The 15,540-nt window shown below is 51.8% G+C and overlaps 1 protein-coding gene across 3 annotated transcripts in view; it reads left to right on the forward strand.

Annotated features, from left to right (window-relative positions):
* The window catches only part of IFT122 (intraflagellar transport 122), a 28,526-nt gene extending 16,000 nt beyond the window's left edge, over positions 1 to 12,526 (forward strand). For 2 of the 3 annotated variants that reach the window (XM_082059918.1, XM_082059919.1), the window contains 12 exons: positions 2,187 to 2,353; positions 3,158 to 3,329; positions 3,969 to 4,071; positions 5,182 to 5,322; positions 6,242 to 6,339; positions 7,202 to 7,302; positions 7,791 to 7,956; positions 8,916 to 9,027; positions 9,434 to 9,562; positions 10,429 to 10,505; positions 11,150 to 11,314; positions 11,944 to 12,526. In XM_082059918.1, coding sequence (XP_081916044.1) covers positions 2,187 to 2,353; positions 3,158 to 3,329; positions 3,969 to 4,071; positions 5,182 to 5,322; positions 6,242 to 6,339; positions 7,202 to 7,302; positions 7,791 to 7,956; positions 8,916 to 9,027; positions 9,434 to 9,562; positions 10,429 to 10,505; positions 11,150 to 11,314; positions 11,944 to 12,033 — 1,521 coding nt within the window. In that variant the 3' untranslated portion in view covers positions 12,034 to 12,526. Of the gene's footprint in view, positions 1 to 2,186; positions 2,354 to 3,157; positions 3,330 to 3,968; positions 4,072 to 5,181; positions 5,323 to 6,241; positions 6,340 to 7,201; positions 7,303 to 7,790; positions 7,957 to 8,915; positions 9,028 to 9,433; positions 9,563 to 10,428; positions 10,506 to 11,149; positions 11,315 to 11,943 lie in introns of those variants that run through there. The other variant, XR_014184755.1, reaches the window with a different exon arrangement.
* Positions 12,527 to 15,540: the final 3,014 nt, after the last annotated feature.

Genomic DNA, 15,540 nt, shown 5'->3' on the forward strand with positions numbered 1-15,540 from the left:
AAGTGTATCGCATACTAACCTAGCACATTTTTGTTTACCAGAGATTTTCTTCCAAAGATTCAACATGTTGTGGCTTTTTTTTTAGACTCTGTTTCTGTGCAGAAACGAATTGAATATGGTCTTAAAAAGTGATGGGTTTATGTGTTGATAAGAAAGCATAACTTGGCTTTTAAGTCTTCAGTGGTGTTTTCCTGTCAAAGCCCGGGAACGCCCGCGCTGTTCGGTCTCATTCAGCACCCACCAGGGCCCGGTTCTGCGCGGTGCTGAGCGCAGGCCCCACAGCCGGCGCTGCAGAGAGCGCCTTTCTTCCAAGAGCTTCGTACAAATACTGTAGGGCTTTGCTGATGTAAGTCTGCCTTCTACTATTTTTGGCTGATGAGTCTTTGTTAGCTTCAGTGTTTTGGCTCCTCTTGAACATAAATGTAATTCATAGATGAGAATTTTCCCAGAAGTCTCCATAAGAATCTTTTAATTCTTGGCTGCAGTCGTGTCTATATTTAACTAGCAGAGAGCAAAAGGTCTCGTGTCTCCTCTCCTTGAGAATAACTCCATGCACAAGAAATTAAAGGTGCTTTATAGCGCATGGAGGGAGCTGCTACTGCAGGGACTGCACAATATGTGGCAGAATGTGCAAAACCCGCTTGTTTGCGTGTTACTTTTCTGAGGAAGGATATCTGGGGGTTGCGCGCTGTTTTTGTTGCTGGTTTTGGATTTGGATTTCAATGCTGCCAGAATTCCGCAGAGGGACCCTGGTGCTGGGTTTGGTTGGCTCTGGCCGAGAGCCCAGGCCGGGCCGAGCTCATGGAGCACTTTGGTATGTGGTCACGGGCTCTTATCGCGTCCCAGATCGCCGAGCACCGAGAGCTCACAAAAAGCTCTTTATGCTGGAAGAAGCCGAGCTTTTGATTACAGACTCGCTTTGGTGTCCTGTGCTGGAGAACAAGTCGTGTTAAAGATGCTGTCCAGCCCAATTCTGTCGCTTGGTTTCTCCATAGTGGAAGATGATCCCGACGTGTCCGTGGTTCCCCGGCAAAGCGGGGCCGTGCTGCCGCAGGGGCGCTGGAGCCGGCTCCGTGGCAGCTCCGCGCGGTGGGGATGGACTGCACCGGGACAGCCCGGCGCTCGGGGCACGCCTGGTTGTGCGGCTGCTTTGGGGGTTTGGCTTGTTTGTCGTTCTGTTCTGGTTTTGGTTTGGTTTTAATCCTAAATCAGAATCAGGTAATTTTCCACTTCCTTCTCACCTTCCCATTTCTCCTCTGTTCTGTGTTTCCTTTCGATAGAAGCTGCTCTGATGGACAATAGCCTGTGCCGTTAACAGACAAAATTGCCCTCAATCGATTGGCCTTCTGGTGGTGTAGTGCTTCTCTTTTTGCTGGTGCCGACGCCAGCCACGTGAGCCGTACGGTGCCGGGGCTTCGGTGCTGGCGGGAGCAGCGCGGCCGGCAGAGACGTGTCCGCGGCCGTGGCCCCAGCGCCGGGGTGGCGCCCGCGCGCCCTGCGCCCGTCAGCCCGCGCGTCGGAGCCACTCTGGCTTTTGAGCAGCTGTCGTTCTGTTGTGATAAAAGAACTTATTTGAAATATTGCAATAGAGTTACCAAGTGTCTGCAGAAAACAAAATTTCAGCCTTGAATTGATTTGTGGCTGGTCCTCCTGGTGCAAACATACGACTAAGCGAGTATATGATTAACTGAACACGGGGTGCAGCTGGCTCACTTTGAGGATGAAAACATCCCTTCTTGGCTTGCAAAAGAAAATCTGAAACTTGGAATTGATCTGTTACGGTTTTTGAGACGAGTATTGTTTTGTTCTTGAAAAGCATGCGGAAATCATGATTGTATCCGCTTAAACAGGATCGCTAGAGAGCAAACCAAGAAATGCAGGATGTATTTATTACCTCTGAGGCACCCGTATCATCCTTCTCCTGGTCCTCCCAGAATCTCCCACTTTTTTAAATTGAAAACTGCCTAAATAGGGGACTGGCCATTGTTTCGTGCCCAGCCCCGGGCCTGGCCGGTGAGCTGCTGGAGGCCGAGTCGCTCGTGTTGCTCTGCATGCAGCAGCACTGTTCATTTTCCCAGGAGGCATCATGGTGTTCATCTAAAAAGCCTTTATGTATTTTAGAATTCGGACTATAACCATGTTTGTGACCAGAAGGTAATGCAAACTTTTGTATTGCGCTATTTCAGGATTTTCTGGGATCTGAAGACCCCAAAGACACAAAGATGCTGATAAAAAAACAAGCAGATTGGGCCAAGAATATCAACGAGCCCAGAGCGGCGGTGGAGATGTACCTCTCTGCCGGCGAGCACCTGAAGGCCATCGAAATCAGCGGGGACCACGGCTGGGTCGAGATGTACGTTTCGGTTCCCTCTCAGAGATAATATACCCTGAAAACTTGAATGAGTTGTTATGAATTCTGCATCATTTTAAAATAGGACATTTTATGTTTGTATATTTTTGTATATTATGTTTGATATGTGCCTTTGCTTATATCAAATTGCATATTTGAAGCACATCTACAATTAAAAATGTTGTAGAAGTTCCATGTGGTTAGAGAGCAGGGATATATTTGGGTCACAAAAACAAATGCATTACAACAGTAAAGAGCATGAATGGATTCATCTGTAGCACGAGGCTCCTCTAAAATGTGCACGGCCACGAGTGCTGTGGCAGAGCCTGTCCTGCTGTCCTGAGCTGGCCACGATGGTCACAGCATCCCTAGAAATTCTGGGGCTGCTGCTGTCACTGGCCAAATTCTCCTTGGTTTGCAGCAGGTGGCACTTTGGGTCGTTCGGGAGTTGCCATAAGACCTTGGGCGGGTGGCTCGGGCGTCCCTCGTGTGGCCAAGGGGACGTGTGGCCGTGTCACCTGGTCACACACACCCGCTCCCTCCCTCTGGCTTCGTGGCTGCACAAAGGGCCTGAGATAATTGCACGTGTGAGTGAAGATTGAAGGAACAGGTTCTGAGTTCGGCAAAGGAAAAGAAAAGGGATTTTGAATGTCTGCTGGAAACTGTTTAACCAGCGTTGCATGGTACTACTGTTGTGATATTCATTAAACAATAACTGATTAAAGACAAAGTTATTACAATAGTTAAACAAAAGGTAAGACAACGAGGCAGACCCTGAAACATCTGTCTTCTTTTCACTGGGTCTAGGTTAATTGAAATTGCTCGAAAGCTGGATAAAGCTGAGCGTGAGCCTTTGTCCAAATGTGCCTTCTATTTCAAACAACTGGGGAACCCTGGCTATGCCGCGGAAACCTACCTGAAGATGGGTGACCTGAAGGCCCTGGTGCAGCTCCACGTGGACACCCAGCGCTGGGAGGAGGTGAGTGAGGCCGCGCGTGGCTCCGTTTGTGCTCCGACGGGTGAAGTTCTGACCCCGCCGGGTGTTTCCGCAGACGCGGGTCCGTGGGTGCCAGCCCTCGCGGCTGCCGTCACCGCGGTTTGGTCCTTGTCTCTGCACAGGGAGGTGTTGACAGGTGTGCTTTCCTAAGGACACGTTCTCCGAGTGCTGCTGGAATGGGCAGCCCCCACGCAGTCCTGTGCGTGCTTTGGCACATTGTAGACTTAGTCCTTTACTGCCTAGTTAGTGAGTTTGGAAAGTGAATCTAGACTGTGTTTGTAGTGTTCCTTCGATTTCGTTATTAGATGTATTCAGTAAAAATAAAAACATTTTGGTCTCTTGCTGTGAAATTACTACATTTCCTAGATAATCACTTTCAGGTTTCCCTGTTTCAATAACCAGACTGCTGCTATGCTTAGCTTCTTTTCTTTAGTTGTTGATTGCTTTTTATTTTAAAATACATCAGTTTGATACTGGAGAAAATATGGATTACCCTCTCTGTGTATGTATTGTTATAGTGAATTTATTCAGAGCTAAAGAATTGATCCCGTGGACTATTCTGAACGCTTTAACAGTTTAAACGGTGCAGTGTTCTAAACCTGACGTTTGTATGTACCTCAGGCGTTCGCTGTGAGTGAAAAGCACCCTGAACTCAAGGACGACGTCTATGTCCCGTACGCCCAGTGGCTCGCAGAGAACGACAGGTTTGAAGAAGCCCAAAGAGGTAAGAATGGGGCGGACAGGTCACCCGGGATTCGCTCCGGACTCTTCCAATACCCAGTATCCAGTCTCTGCCTGGAGAGTTCCTTAGCAGCGGCATTCAAAACCAATTAGAATCCATGTTTTCAATAAGAGTCTTATTTGAGAAGAAAAGCGATGGGTCTATTAAAAATGATGGCATCTAAATACAGGTCCAGATTTTCCATCACAGTGTGGCACATGGTAATAACATTTGGCATATTGATATAGACAGCCCAGATTACATTTTTATCACAACAGAATTCAAAATATGGCAGCCACCTTACGAACCTGAGTGGAAAGCAGAGGTTTTCCTTATATTTAGGTAATGCTGTGTTCGTACAAGTAAAACTTTCCCGTTTCTCTAGGAGTTTTCATGTATGTCATTAGGGCTATGAAATCACCTGTCAGGAGAGCTGGCAGCCCCCCCGTGTGGACGGGACTCCAGAGGGAGCCGGGAGGGCTGGGGGCAGAGCGGGAGCTGGAGCCCCCGGCCGTTGTCTCTGCAGGCAGGAGGCAGTTGTGCCGGGGGGTGGATTGGGGGGTCCCCCCCACCCCCATTTCTCTCTATGGAGACCGTGTTTGTACGTTTACCAAGTCAGAATTCAGGATCTTTCTTTGTACTGGCTTCTGAGCATCAGATAAAGAGAGGCTATTAAGAAAGACTAGAAGGATGTAGTAAATGCTGTACTCTTTCGCAGTGCTCAGCATTGCAAACCAGAGCACTAACCTCAAATATTGATTGTAGTTTTGAATGAAGTTGTGATTTGCAGTGTTTGGAGATTGCCATTGGTTCTACAGATATCTCATCAGCACAGCATTTTTGTTCTTTTCTGTATTTAAAACAAGCGATCAGCATCGTGAAAATCTGAGTGCTCAGGAGCTGCTGAGACAGTGAGAAAGCCACAGAATACCTGCAGATGTTTCTCGTGTTCCATTAGTGCTGCTGCTTTCAAGGAGAAAAATACCAGTGTATAATCCTTTTTATGCTGCCCTGGATAGCATATTTGATATTGGCTGAATAGACTGCTCTTAATTTCAAAACATTAATTTGAGTTAATTGATGCAATCGCAGTGTAAGATGCTCTCTGTGCAGCGTTCCACAGGGCTGGCAGGCAGGGGGAGGCGCTGCGGGTGCTGGAGCAGCTCACGCACAACGCCGTGCTGGAGAGCCGGTTCGACGACGCAGCCTATTATTACTGGATGCTTTCCATGCAGTGTTTAGATATAGCCCGAGGTAAGGACCGGAACGCAAGTTTGGCTTTGTTACCTTCTTGTGCATGGAGAGAAACAATTCCTGAATTGTGATGGAGTTGCTGCAGCCGCTTCACTCTGGTGTGGCTTTGCTCTTGTTGGGGGGGTTTTTGTTGGGTTTTTGTGTGTGTTTTTTTGTTTGGGGGGGTTGTTTGTTTTTCTTTAGCGCTGTGCATAACTCTGGCTTGTGCTATTTTTGTAGTCCCCCTGGTTTTCCCATGCACTATTAAATCAAACAAGCAAACCAGCAGCGTCAGCCTGCGCAGGCCTGTGCTGGAAATGTGGGCGGCATCACAATCGTGTCCCTGGGACCACGTGTCCTCATGTCCCGTCCCACAACACACTGTAACTGCAAAGGTGGCTGGAGGGTTAATGTACCGGTAAATGAAATATGATCTTGGAGTATAAGGTGCATCTAGGGTTTGAATGTGGGTTGGAGAGGAGATTTGCAGATCATTTCTGCCAACAGAGATAAAGCTGATTGTTCATTAGCTACCATCTTGTCTCCTGAATGTATTTCACTGGGAGAGAGGTGGATCCAATAGATAATAAGTATAATTTAGCAATAATATTTATGAGACGGGTGTTTCAAAACTCCTGTATCTGTAGACTCCGCAGCTGTGGCTGAGCCTTCCAGCGCTGCCCAGCTCCTCTTTTCCACTGTGAGCCGTGGCCTCCAGCCGCGTTAGAGCCGCTGCCTGAGCTGGCGTGTTCACCGCGCCTGGTCCAAACCAGCCACTTGCTGAGCGAAGTCTGTGTGACGTGTGGAGCGCACGGGGGGACACACCTGGGCCGGTACATATGTCTGTGGAAGCGCTGGTGCTGGAGCCATCATACGCTGTTTGCTTCCCACCGAGTCCCGCAGACTTGGAGACTCACACCAGTGCCTTTGCCTCCCACAGAGCACGAACCACAGGCGACCGAAATGCTACAGAAGTTTCACCACTACCAGCATTTGGCAGAAGTTTACCACGTCTATCACTTTATTCAAAGATACACTGTAAGATATTCACTTTAGAAGTTGTGTATTTATGCTTCCTGAGCATTTTCTTTCTAGGCAGCCCAGAAATAACTAGAAATAATTAACGTTTTTTCAGGGAATTAAATATTGAGCGTAGATTAGCAATGCTGTATGTGACTGTATGTATTTCCTTGCCTTTGGCTGCTCTGTGGAAGAGCTGTGGTTGGGTTCCGGAGGGCTGCGGTGCACTCTGGCCGGCCCGCGCTCTGGGAGCGGTGGAGACGTGCCCGTGCTCGCGTCCCGCCCCAGCCCGTTTGGCGCGGGCTGCGTGGTTTGGTTCCGGGGGACCTGAGCCCCTGGTCCTGCACAGGCTGCCCTCAGCTCTTCCTTCAGTCGCGGGGAAACAGGAGTGACCAGAGAAGGGACCGTGCCTTGGGACCCGGCGCGGTGCAGTGTCCGCAGGGACGTGTGAGCCCCAGCCCGGAGCAGTCGGCTCCTGCTCCTTCCAGCAGCCCCAGCAGTGCTGGTGAAAGTACCTTTTGCCAGGCATTTGGGAAGCTCTGAGCCGTGCCGTTGCCCCGCAGAGGCGCCGCTGTGCTCTGACCGCGCTGCGCCGCCCTGGCGCTGGGGCTGCGCCATCGCTGGCCAGGCCGCCCGGTCGCACGTACCGCCCGGAAGGTTCCGCTGAGCTTCGTGGATCTCTCTCTTTCTGCGTGTAGCAGGCGCGAGCTTTGGCGATAAAGACATGCAAAACCCACTTGCTACATTCTGTCAGCACCTCTTCTTGTTGCAGCTGTGTGAAAGAAACACGGTACTCGAGATGACTAGTGCTGTGATGCTCAGCGACACGAGCTGTTGATTTCCAGCTTGGCAATATGTGTCTGTATTTTTAATACTGCAGGAGGAGCCTTTCAGCTTCCACTTGGCCGAAACCCTCTTCAATATGTCCAGGTTTCTGCTTCACAGCTTAACAAAGGAGGTTCCTTTGGGCATCTCCAAAGTGTATCCTTCCCATGCAGTGCCAAATAAGAAGTTATCTTGTGAGATACATGAAAGGAAGGATTGATGTTGATCCACAGTGCAGAGCTCTCCTGTAGGGGATCTTCAGTTTTGGCTGTTGTTATAGTTAATGGAAACGGAATTTTGTCCATAAGAAACAAATTGGCACCTTCAAACCATTGTGTGTTCAACTGCTGAAGGAAAATCCATTCACCCCCAAATTACTGAAATTGGGTAAATGGCGTCAGAATATTTGACCAAAGCAGTGTTTATGTAGGGTCGGTTCCTTACCTGCTAACAACTCCCCACAGGCGCTTGGGTAGTTTTTTCACACTTGGTTTTAAACAGAGTTCTGTATGTAGGTTTCTCTTGTCAAAGCGTGCTTGAAGTGCTGGTCTCGGATGTGCTTCATTACACAGCTTTTCTGATTGCAGCGTATTGCAGGTTTTCCTAAATGCCGTATGTATTTTAATTCCTTAATTAAATTACAGCAATACGTTATTTGCCCTGGCGAAGCAGAGCCGAGCTCTGGGCGCGTTCAAGCTGGCTCGCCATGCCTACGACAAGCTGCAGGGCCTGCAGGTGCCCGCCAGGTTCCAGAAACCCATCGAGCTGGGCAGCCTGAGGATCTGCTCCAAGCCATTCCATGACAGTGAGGTAAGTCCTAATGTGGTTCTTGTTAATCATTAATGTGCGGCCTAATCCAAGAAGCTGAGCTGCTGTATGCACAAAAAAATCTGAAATACATTATGCATAGCTCTGTGAGATAATTGTATTTCTGCTGGAAACGCGGTCCTTTTACCGCTGTTCTTCAGGTCAAACTTCCTTTTGCTCCTGCGAACAAATTGAAATCAGCCCTTTCTGTGTGGGCGCTCCCACCCTCCCTGTCCTCCGCTCGGCTCCCGTCCTCGCTGCCTGTTAATTCCTCCAAGCCTTTCCTCTGGACGCACACGCAGTTCCCCCGTCTTGTCTCTCTGTCCAGCTGGAGGTGGCTCCCGTGTGTCCTGCTCCGGCTCCGGCGCTCCTTCCCTCCCCCCCACGCCTCCAGCGGCCTCCCTCCTCAAGTCCTGTTTAACACCGTTTCTTCTCTGACTGCAGGCTCTTTGTGCCGTGTTCTATAAAGCTGTGTCTCATGGAGTGCTCACTAAAAATAAACTGTATTGTGCCAGTGAGCGCGCACCTGGCCACCCGGAATAATAGGAACGCAATCTTAAGAAATGCCTAAAATAACTGTGCTCTTGAAGAGAGAGGAATTAATTGGAGAACTTACATTTGATCAAATCTTGAAGCAAAAAACTTTACTTTGGTAACCTCGTCTTCAGCTTCTTTTGTCACTGTGTATTTGATGTGGAATTCTGCTACTGCAAAGGCAAGGTGAAAATGTAATTGTTAGAACGGTGAAGACAGCTAGTTTTAATGTGAAAACTTGCTGTTTTCTTAAAAAGGGAAAGCATTTTCAGATGTTCAAGGATCTGGTTTCACAGCGGTATTTCTTCGGATTTGCGCTGATGTAATACCAGTGGTATAAACCTACGGAGCCCGTATTTAATTGAAAACAAAGGGCTGAGGATGTGCTGCTCTTTCCCGATGACTGTGCTCAGTGTGTGTCTCTGCAGGAGCTCGTGCCCTTGTGCTACAGGTGCTCGACCAACAACCCTTTGCTCAACAACCTGGGGAACGTCTGCATTAACTGCAGACAGCCGTTCGTCTTCTCCGCCTCCTCCTACGGTGCGTTGGGACATCACGTGTGCTGCTGCTTTCCAGGGAGACAGATGTTAGCTGGGCAGAGGGGGTTGCTGCTGCTTTTGTTCCCTCTGCAGTGGTATTTGGGCAGATGGATCTTCCTGTCAGTGTTGGTAGATCTGGGTAAGCGCCTCTTGTCCCGGGGTCGCTGGATTTACCGCAAGGCAGCAGCAGCAGCAAAGCGCCGCTTTGTCAGGAGACACTGAACGTATGAAGTGTTTCACTCACGCAGACGCAATCCTTGGAGAGCCGAGGGGGTTTTGGTTTGGTTGTGTTTAAGCTGCTTCACGAACGTGCGGCGCAGCGCTGTCCCAGCAGCCCGGGGTGCCCGTTCCTCACGGGGCGCGGTGTCCCCGCGGCGTTGCTGAGTTCCTGCTCCTCTCGCCCTCAGAAGTGTTGCACCTGGTCGAGTTCTATTTGGAAGACGGCATCACAGATGACGAAGCTGTAGCTCTCATTGATCTTGAAGCTCCAAGACTGAATAAAGGAAAGAATAAATGGCAAGAGATGATGAGTGACCGTATCCTTTTGATTAGAATTGGTTTCCAGTCCTTTTCTTATGGGGAAAAAAGCAACAATTTTGAATTTATTTCTCCCCTTTCATGTTTAAAATTTTTGTTATATGACTGATGTGACTACAACTGCATTGTGTGTCCTTTTTGAGGTAGTATAACAACCAAAGTCATGTTTTAGCTAAATCTAACATTTTCATGAAGCTGTTTCATCAGGACAGTTTGTTTCTGTGGTGTGGAGTGTTTGTTGTCAGGACCGGAGTGCACGCTCCAGCTGTTCGTTTGCCGCGCTGTCCGTGAGCAGCGGGGGCTGCGGCGCGCGGCGGCACCGGCGTCCTGCACAGCCCTCCCTGCTGGCACCGTCCTGCGGCGCGCGGCGGCACCGGCGTCCTGCACAGCCCTCCCTGCTGGCACCGTCCTGCGGCGCGCGGCGGCACCGGCGTCCTGCACAGCCCTCCCTGCTGGCACCGTCCTGCGGCGCTCTGCACCCCGAGCTCCGCGGGCCGTGGAACGTGGGTGCGGAGATGTGCACAGGACACACAGTCTGCCCGTGGCTGCTCAAAATGCCATTTCAAAGGGTGGCCTCCTTTGCTTTCCTCGCCCGTCGGGGCGGGGGAGCCCGCAGGGCTCATGTCACACGCTGTGGTCGGGTTTGCTGCTCTGCAGTGACAAACCCGTCCCGGTGAGTCGCAGACAGCCCTTCCCGCACTGTCTGTAGCCGTCTGGGCACTGTAGCGGTCTGAGAATACCCTGGTCCTCTGGAGCAGTAAGAATTCCAGTCCTGCTGACGTGCTTTCGTTGTCGTGCGCGCTGGCCGCTCTGAGGACAGCCAGTGTTACAGGAACGCTCTTTCTTCCTTAACAAAAGCATCTAGAGGCACAGAGTTTGAGGCTTGAGGACAATGCAGATATTGAAGATGACGATCCCTTCACAGCAAAACTGAGCTTTGAGGTAAGAGCCTCACCTGCGCCTGCCACTTGTTTCTTTCTTGCTACCAGCAGAAATGAATAGAAAATCTTAGCTTGCAATCTGTGCCACTCTTCTGGTGTGGATGTGTTACAGAGGCAACCCCAAGAGAGATACAAAATGGGACTGGACCAGAGGGAGGGAGCTCAAGAGAGAAAGGGACATACCAGTCAACTCCTCTCTTAAAAAATAAATACCTAAATAAACGACCAACCCCACAAAACAACAAGGATCCTAAACATTCCTGGCATTTGGTTTTATCATCCTACAGCGATACAGCAGGGCTGGCCCCAGGGGATACTGTGTGGAGCAGTGGACCTATAAACCAGCCCTTAGGGGAGGTTTTGATAAAGACCATGGGTGGGGTTGACAGGAATTGTGTTAAAATGAGGAATGGCAGCTCGCTGGAACCCGATAGAGCTGTGGCTGGATGCTGCTGTTGCTGGAGGTGCTAATAAAACTGACACTGGGTTTGCGACGAGACTCACAGAATGTTAGGGATTGGAAGGGACCTCGGGTAATTCTATATTATTACAGCTTTTCCTACTGAACTTCGCTTCTTACGAGATCTTATTAATCCTCAAAGGGCTTTGCAGTTGGTAACTTTCTTTCTAAACCCTCTCCTGCAGCAGGGAGGCTCAGAATTCGTGCCGGTGGTTGTGAACCGAGCCGTGCTGCAGTCCCTGAGCCGCAGGGACGTCCTGATCAAGCGCTGGCCGCGGCCGCTGCGCTGGCAGTACTACCGCTCGCTGCTGCCGGACGCCTCCATCACCATGTGCCCGTCCTGCTTCCAGGTACGGTGTTCGTAGGTTTAAAAAAACCAAACCAAACGCAGTACTGAGAACCCCATGGCTGAAACAGTTCTAATCACTGAAACCTCAGACTTTAAAATGTATTCAACAAGACCCTGAATGACGTAGAGACAGAGAGGCAATGAAAACAAACCCCCAGCGGCGTGACGCGCAGAGGAACAGCCACCTTCGGAAGACTCGGGGGTGGCTGAACGTGCGGAGCTGCGCTGGCAGCAGTCAGAGCCTCTCCAGCAAACCCTGGCTGAGCAGCAAATGCTGCTTTGCGTTTATTTCTCTTTGCTCTGTCGCGCCAACTTTCAGCCTGGTCTAGCGGGGAAAATCAGTCAGTAACCGAGTTGTGGTTCAGTCCCTCACCCCGCTCAGGAACGGCTTGTTGAAATACTGGAACTCAGTCGTATTTGCTTCCAGAGAAAGTGTCTGAGTCTTGTCCTTCCTTCTGCGAAAGCAATGAACTGGTGTTGCTGGGCTGCGGGTTGCAGCTCTCTGGACCGGTTCTCCCGCAATGGCAGCTTCAGATGGGCTGTGCCTCGGGGGAGCCGGTGAGCTCTGTTCGCGTTTTCCTTGAGTTAGTCACAGCCTAACTTGTCCCTAAATCTCTTTCTCATTAACAGATGTTTCACACAGAAGACTATGAGCTTCTTGTACTCCAGCACAATTGTTGTCCGTTTTGTCGACGGAAAATAGATGAGTCAAACCAATGAAGAAAAACAGTCTTGCGCCTCAGCGAGGGACTTCCCTATTGGCTTGGCAAAGCACTGTGTAGATTCAGAGTTTTCCTGCCAGCTTAGTTAACTCGCCTTGCTCCGTTTGGTACCTGAGTAGAACTGAGCTTAGTTAACTCGCCTTGCTCCGTTTGGTACCTGAGTAGAACTGAGCTTAGTTAACTCGCCTTGCTCCGTTTGGTACCTGAGTAGAACTGAGCTTAGTTAACTCACCTTGCTCCGTTTGGTACATGAGTGGAACTGAGGTGAAGAAATGTAACTATTTTTTTAAATGAAAATGTCTGTTTGTGAATGTCCTCCACATTTCCCAGACAAGCAGCTCAAGTGCCACAGATTTTTACAGGGACGTTTCTAGGGTCAAGTTCAGCCTTGGAGTAATTGTCGTCTTTACTCTTGTGTTAGGACTTGTATTACTCTTTAATGTGTACCCACTATTGACAGATCTTCAAATAAACGGGACTGTTTTTCACTACCCTTTATGCAAGCAATAGGAATCGGTTCACGGTGTCCCTGTGGCAGATGTCCAGCGGGAGCCCAGCGTGGGGAGCAGGGCCCCAGCGTGGGGAGGGGACCCCAGCGTGGGGAGCGGGACCCCAGCGTGGGGAGCGGGACCCCAGCGTGGGGAGCGGGACCCCAGCGTGGGGAGGGGACCCCAGCGTGGGGAGGGGACCCCAGCGTGGGGAGCGGGAGCCCAGCGTGGGGAGGGGCCCCCAGCGTGGGGAGCGGGCCCCCAGCGTGGAGCGGGTCCTTGGGAAGGCGAGCACATCATCCCTTCCTCCTCCTTCCTCTGAGCTGCTGTTCCTGCGCACGCCGCGGGCCACTGGGGATCCTCTGGGCAGCTGTCCCAGCCCTGTCCCCTCCCGCTCGTGCCCAGCTCTGCCCTGTTGCCGGGGGACAGAGCGGGGAGCAGAACGCCAGTGCCGAGCTCTGGCTGCACCGCGGCGTTACCGGTAACACAAACACGCAGCTCAGCAGCGCAGGCCGCAGTGGGGAAGGGCAGCCCCGTCCCAGCCAGCCCCTCGCCCTGCTCCCGCTCACTGAGCGGCACCCGGGCAGCGGGAGGGCTCGTGTGGGTAACCAGCCGGGCTGGAACCGAGCTGGGAAGCGATAGATCTCTTGACTTCAATCCAGTATAAATTGTGCCATGTTACCATGAGTTCTATTGTTGTTGTGACATCCCGTCTGGCACAGCCTCCCTTTGTTTTGGGTGGGAGATGACATTCTGCTGCGCTGGCGTGAGCTGTCGCCGGGGCTGGTGAAGCAGCCGCCGCATGAGCAGCCCGTTGCACGTGGAAGCAGCGCTGTCTCCATGTCTGCTCGAGGTGCTCTCGAGAGTGACACTGCGGCGGCCCCGGGGGCTTTCTGAGGCCCTCACTGGTTCCTGACCAAGTTTGCTGCATTTTCCACTTCAAAAACATTCTGTTCTAATTACTGCTTGTCTGCTTTGTGACTCATCTGTCACTGTTTGCAATGAAGACTTCACGACCAGCATGGATAAACAATGCTGCTTGCCATGGGAGCCAGGATGGGGTTCGGCTCGTTCTCCCAGAACTGAGCTGGTTTTGCAGAGCTAGTGGGAACGGAAAATTAGAAAGATAGATAGGGTTTGCCGTGACACAGGGACAAAATGGATCAAGCAAGGAAGTGGGTTTTTCAATGTCTCTGTGAATACAGTCTAGGCTTGAAAAGTGCATTGGGCTTTTCTGGGCAAAGCCATGCTCAACACATCTGGTACAGGGTGCAGTCTGGTTCCAGAACAGCCCATGCCGGTGAAACTCTTGGGTGACCTCATGATCCGAAGTCTCTGGGCGCACAAGAAGTGCCACCGTGGCGCTTGGCCCTGGAGCCGTTGTGAGCGCAGTCCCAGCAGCTCTGTCCCGCTGCAGGGTCCCCGGCCTGCCCCCTGCACCAGCGCTGACGCACGCCGGCCCTAAGCCCCGAGCAGCAGCTGCTCACCTCAGCAGCGGCTTATTGCATCAGGGCTTAAGGTGGCATATTTGTGTATTGGGAAGATAAACCTCTAATCCTTGTGTGCCCAGATACAACTACGAACAGCTGCATTTGCAATTAGATAGTGGCACTGCTCTGGCTTTGGCAACACGTGTGAAAAGTTAATTGAGAGGGACTTAGGATGAGCAGCAGGTGTGTGAGGACACGGTGTTTCCACGTTAACAGCCAGGAAGAGCTTTGGGACCGTCCGGAGGGATCGTGCCCACCTTTGGGTGCAGCGCCCAGCCCTTTGCCGCTGGTGCCAGCCCTTGAGGCCCCTCAGCCCTTCCCCGCTTAGAGCGAAGGTTTCCCAGCTCCGTCTCTTCTTTAAAGAGAGCATGGAGCTTTGTGCTTTTTTCCTTTAAACCTTTGCATGTACTATAACCCACAGGGAGCACTGGTCAAAACTAGGCCAGGACTGAAGGAAGTTTATTAAGGCCAGGAGGACGCGCTGCAGCAGTTCTGGCACATCTCCGGTGCTGGACCAGGCGCTCGCGGGTACCGCCGCAGGGCCGCTCAGCTCCGGGACACGCTCAGCTCCCCTCCACCTCCGGCCCCTTCCCGGGGCTGGGCTGACGGTCCTTGCCGAGCCACCGCGGGGAACCGGCTGGTACCTGCTGCCAGCTGGAACCGCTGGTGAGAACGGTGACAAACAGCGGGTGGAAAACAGAGGGGACAGGGAAAACAGCTTTGGAGCTGAAAGGGTTAATCCTGATGGTGCAAACTGTGAGGAACCACCTTCTCCAGAGGAGAGATCCTCTGCGGTTGCCACATTGTGCTCGCTCTGCTGCACGTCCCACTGCTTCTGGAACGTTACGGAAAGGTGAAGTCCAGCTCAGATGCTGGCACAAAGAGCGTCTGGAGCACGATCGAGGGCACTGAGTGGGGAGGCAGAGACACGGAGGACGTGGGCGGCTCCAGCAACAGCTTTCCCTGGGGAACGTGATGATCCCGCGAGGTTTCAGGGAGACCGGAGATGCCTGTCAACCAGCACATGAAGTTGAGTGTTGGCTTCAGCTCAGACCCTCCCTTCAGTGCCCTCTCCAGCAGCTCCCAGCTCCTGTGCAGAGCAATACCCGTCCAGGACAGACGGACTAGGTCATTTATTAGGTGTCACCAGTGTCATTAGCGTGACCCAAACCACACACAAAGCCAGGCACAGAGGAGGTGGTACAGCTGGGAACCTGCCAGCAGGGTCAGGGTTTGGCATGATGCTCAAACCTCCCCAGCCACATCCTGGGGCAGAAAAAGAGGCGCTGCGAGCATGTGGACGGGTTGGTGATGCTGCTGCTGCTGGAGAGCACCTGGTGCAGCCTCCCACGGGAGCGGCGGTTGTGGGGATGGCTCTGCAGTGGGGCCAGAGGTGTCACCAACCTGCTGCCCTGTAAGAACAGGCCTGGGACAGCCCTGTCACTGACAGACCTGTCACCCCCGCCTGCCCAGCCCAGCAGCACCGCAGCCCCCAGACCCTCAGCCATGGGGTGTGAGCTGCCAGCT

Source organism: Streptopelia decaocto (genome assembly GCF_964273445.1).
Source record: "Streptopelia decaocto genome assembly, chromosome: 8".
In the NCBI taxonomy this organism is placed as follows: Eukaryota; Metazoa; Chordata; class Aves; order Columbiformes; family Columbidae; genus Streptopelia; species Streptopelia decaocto.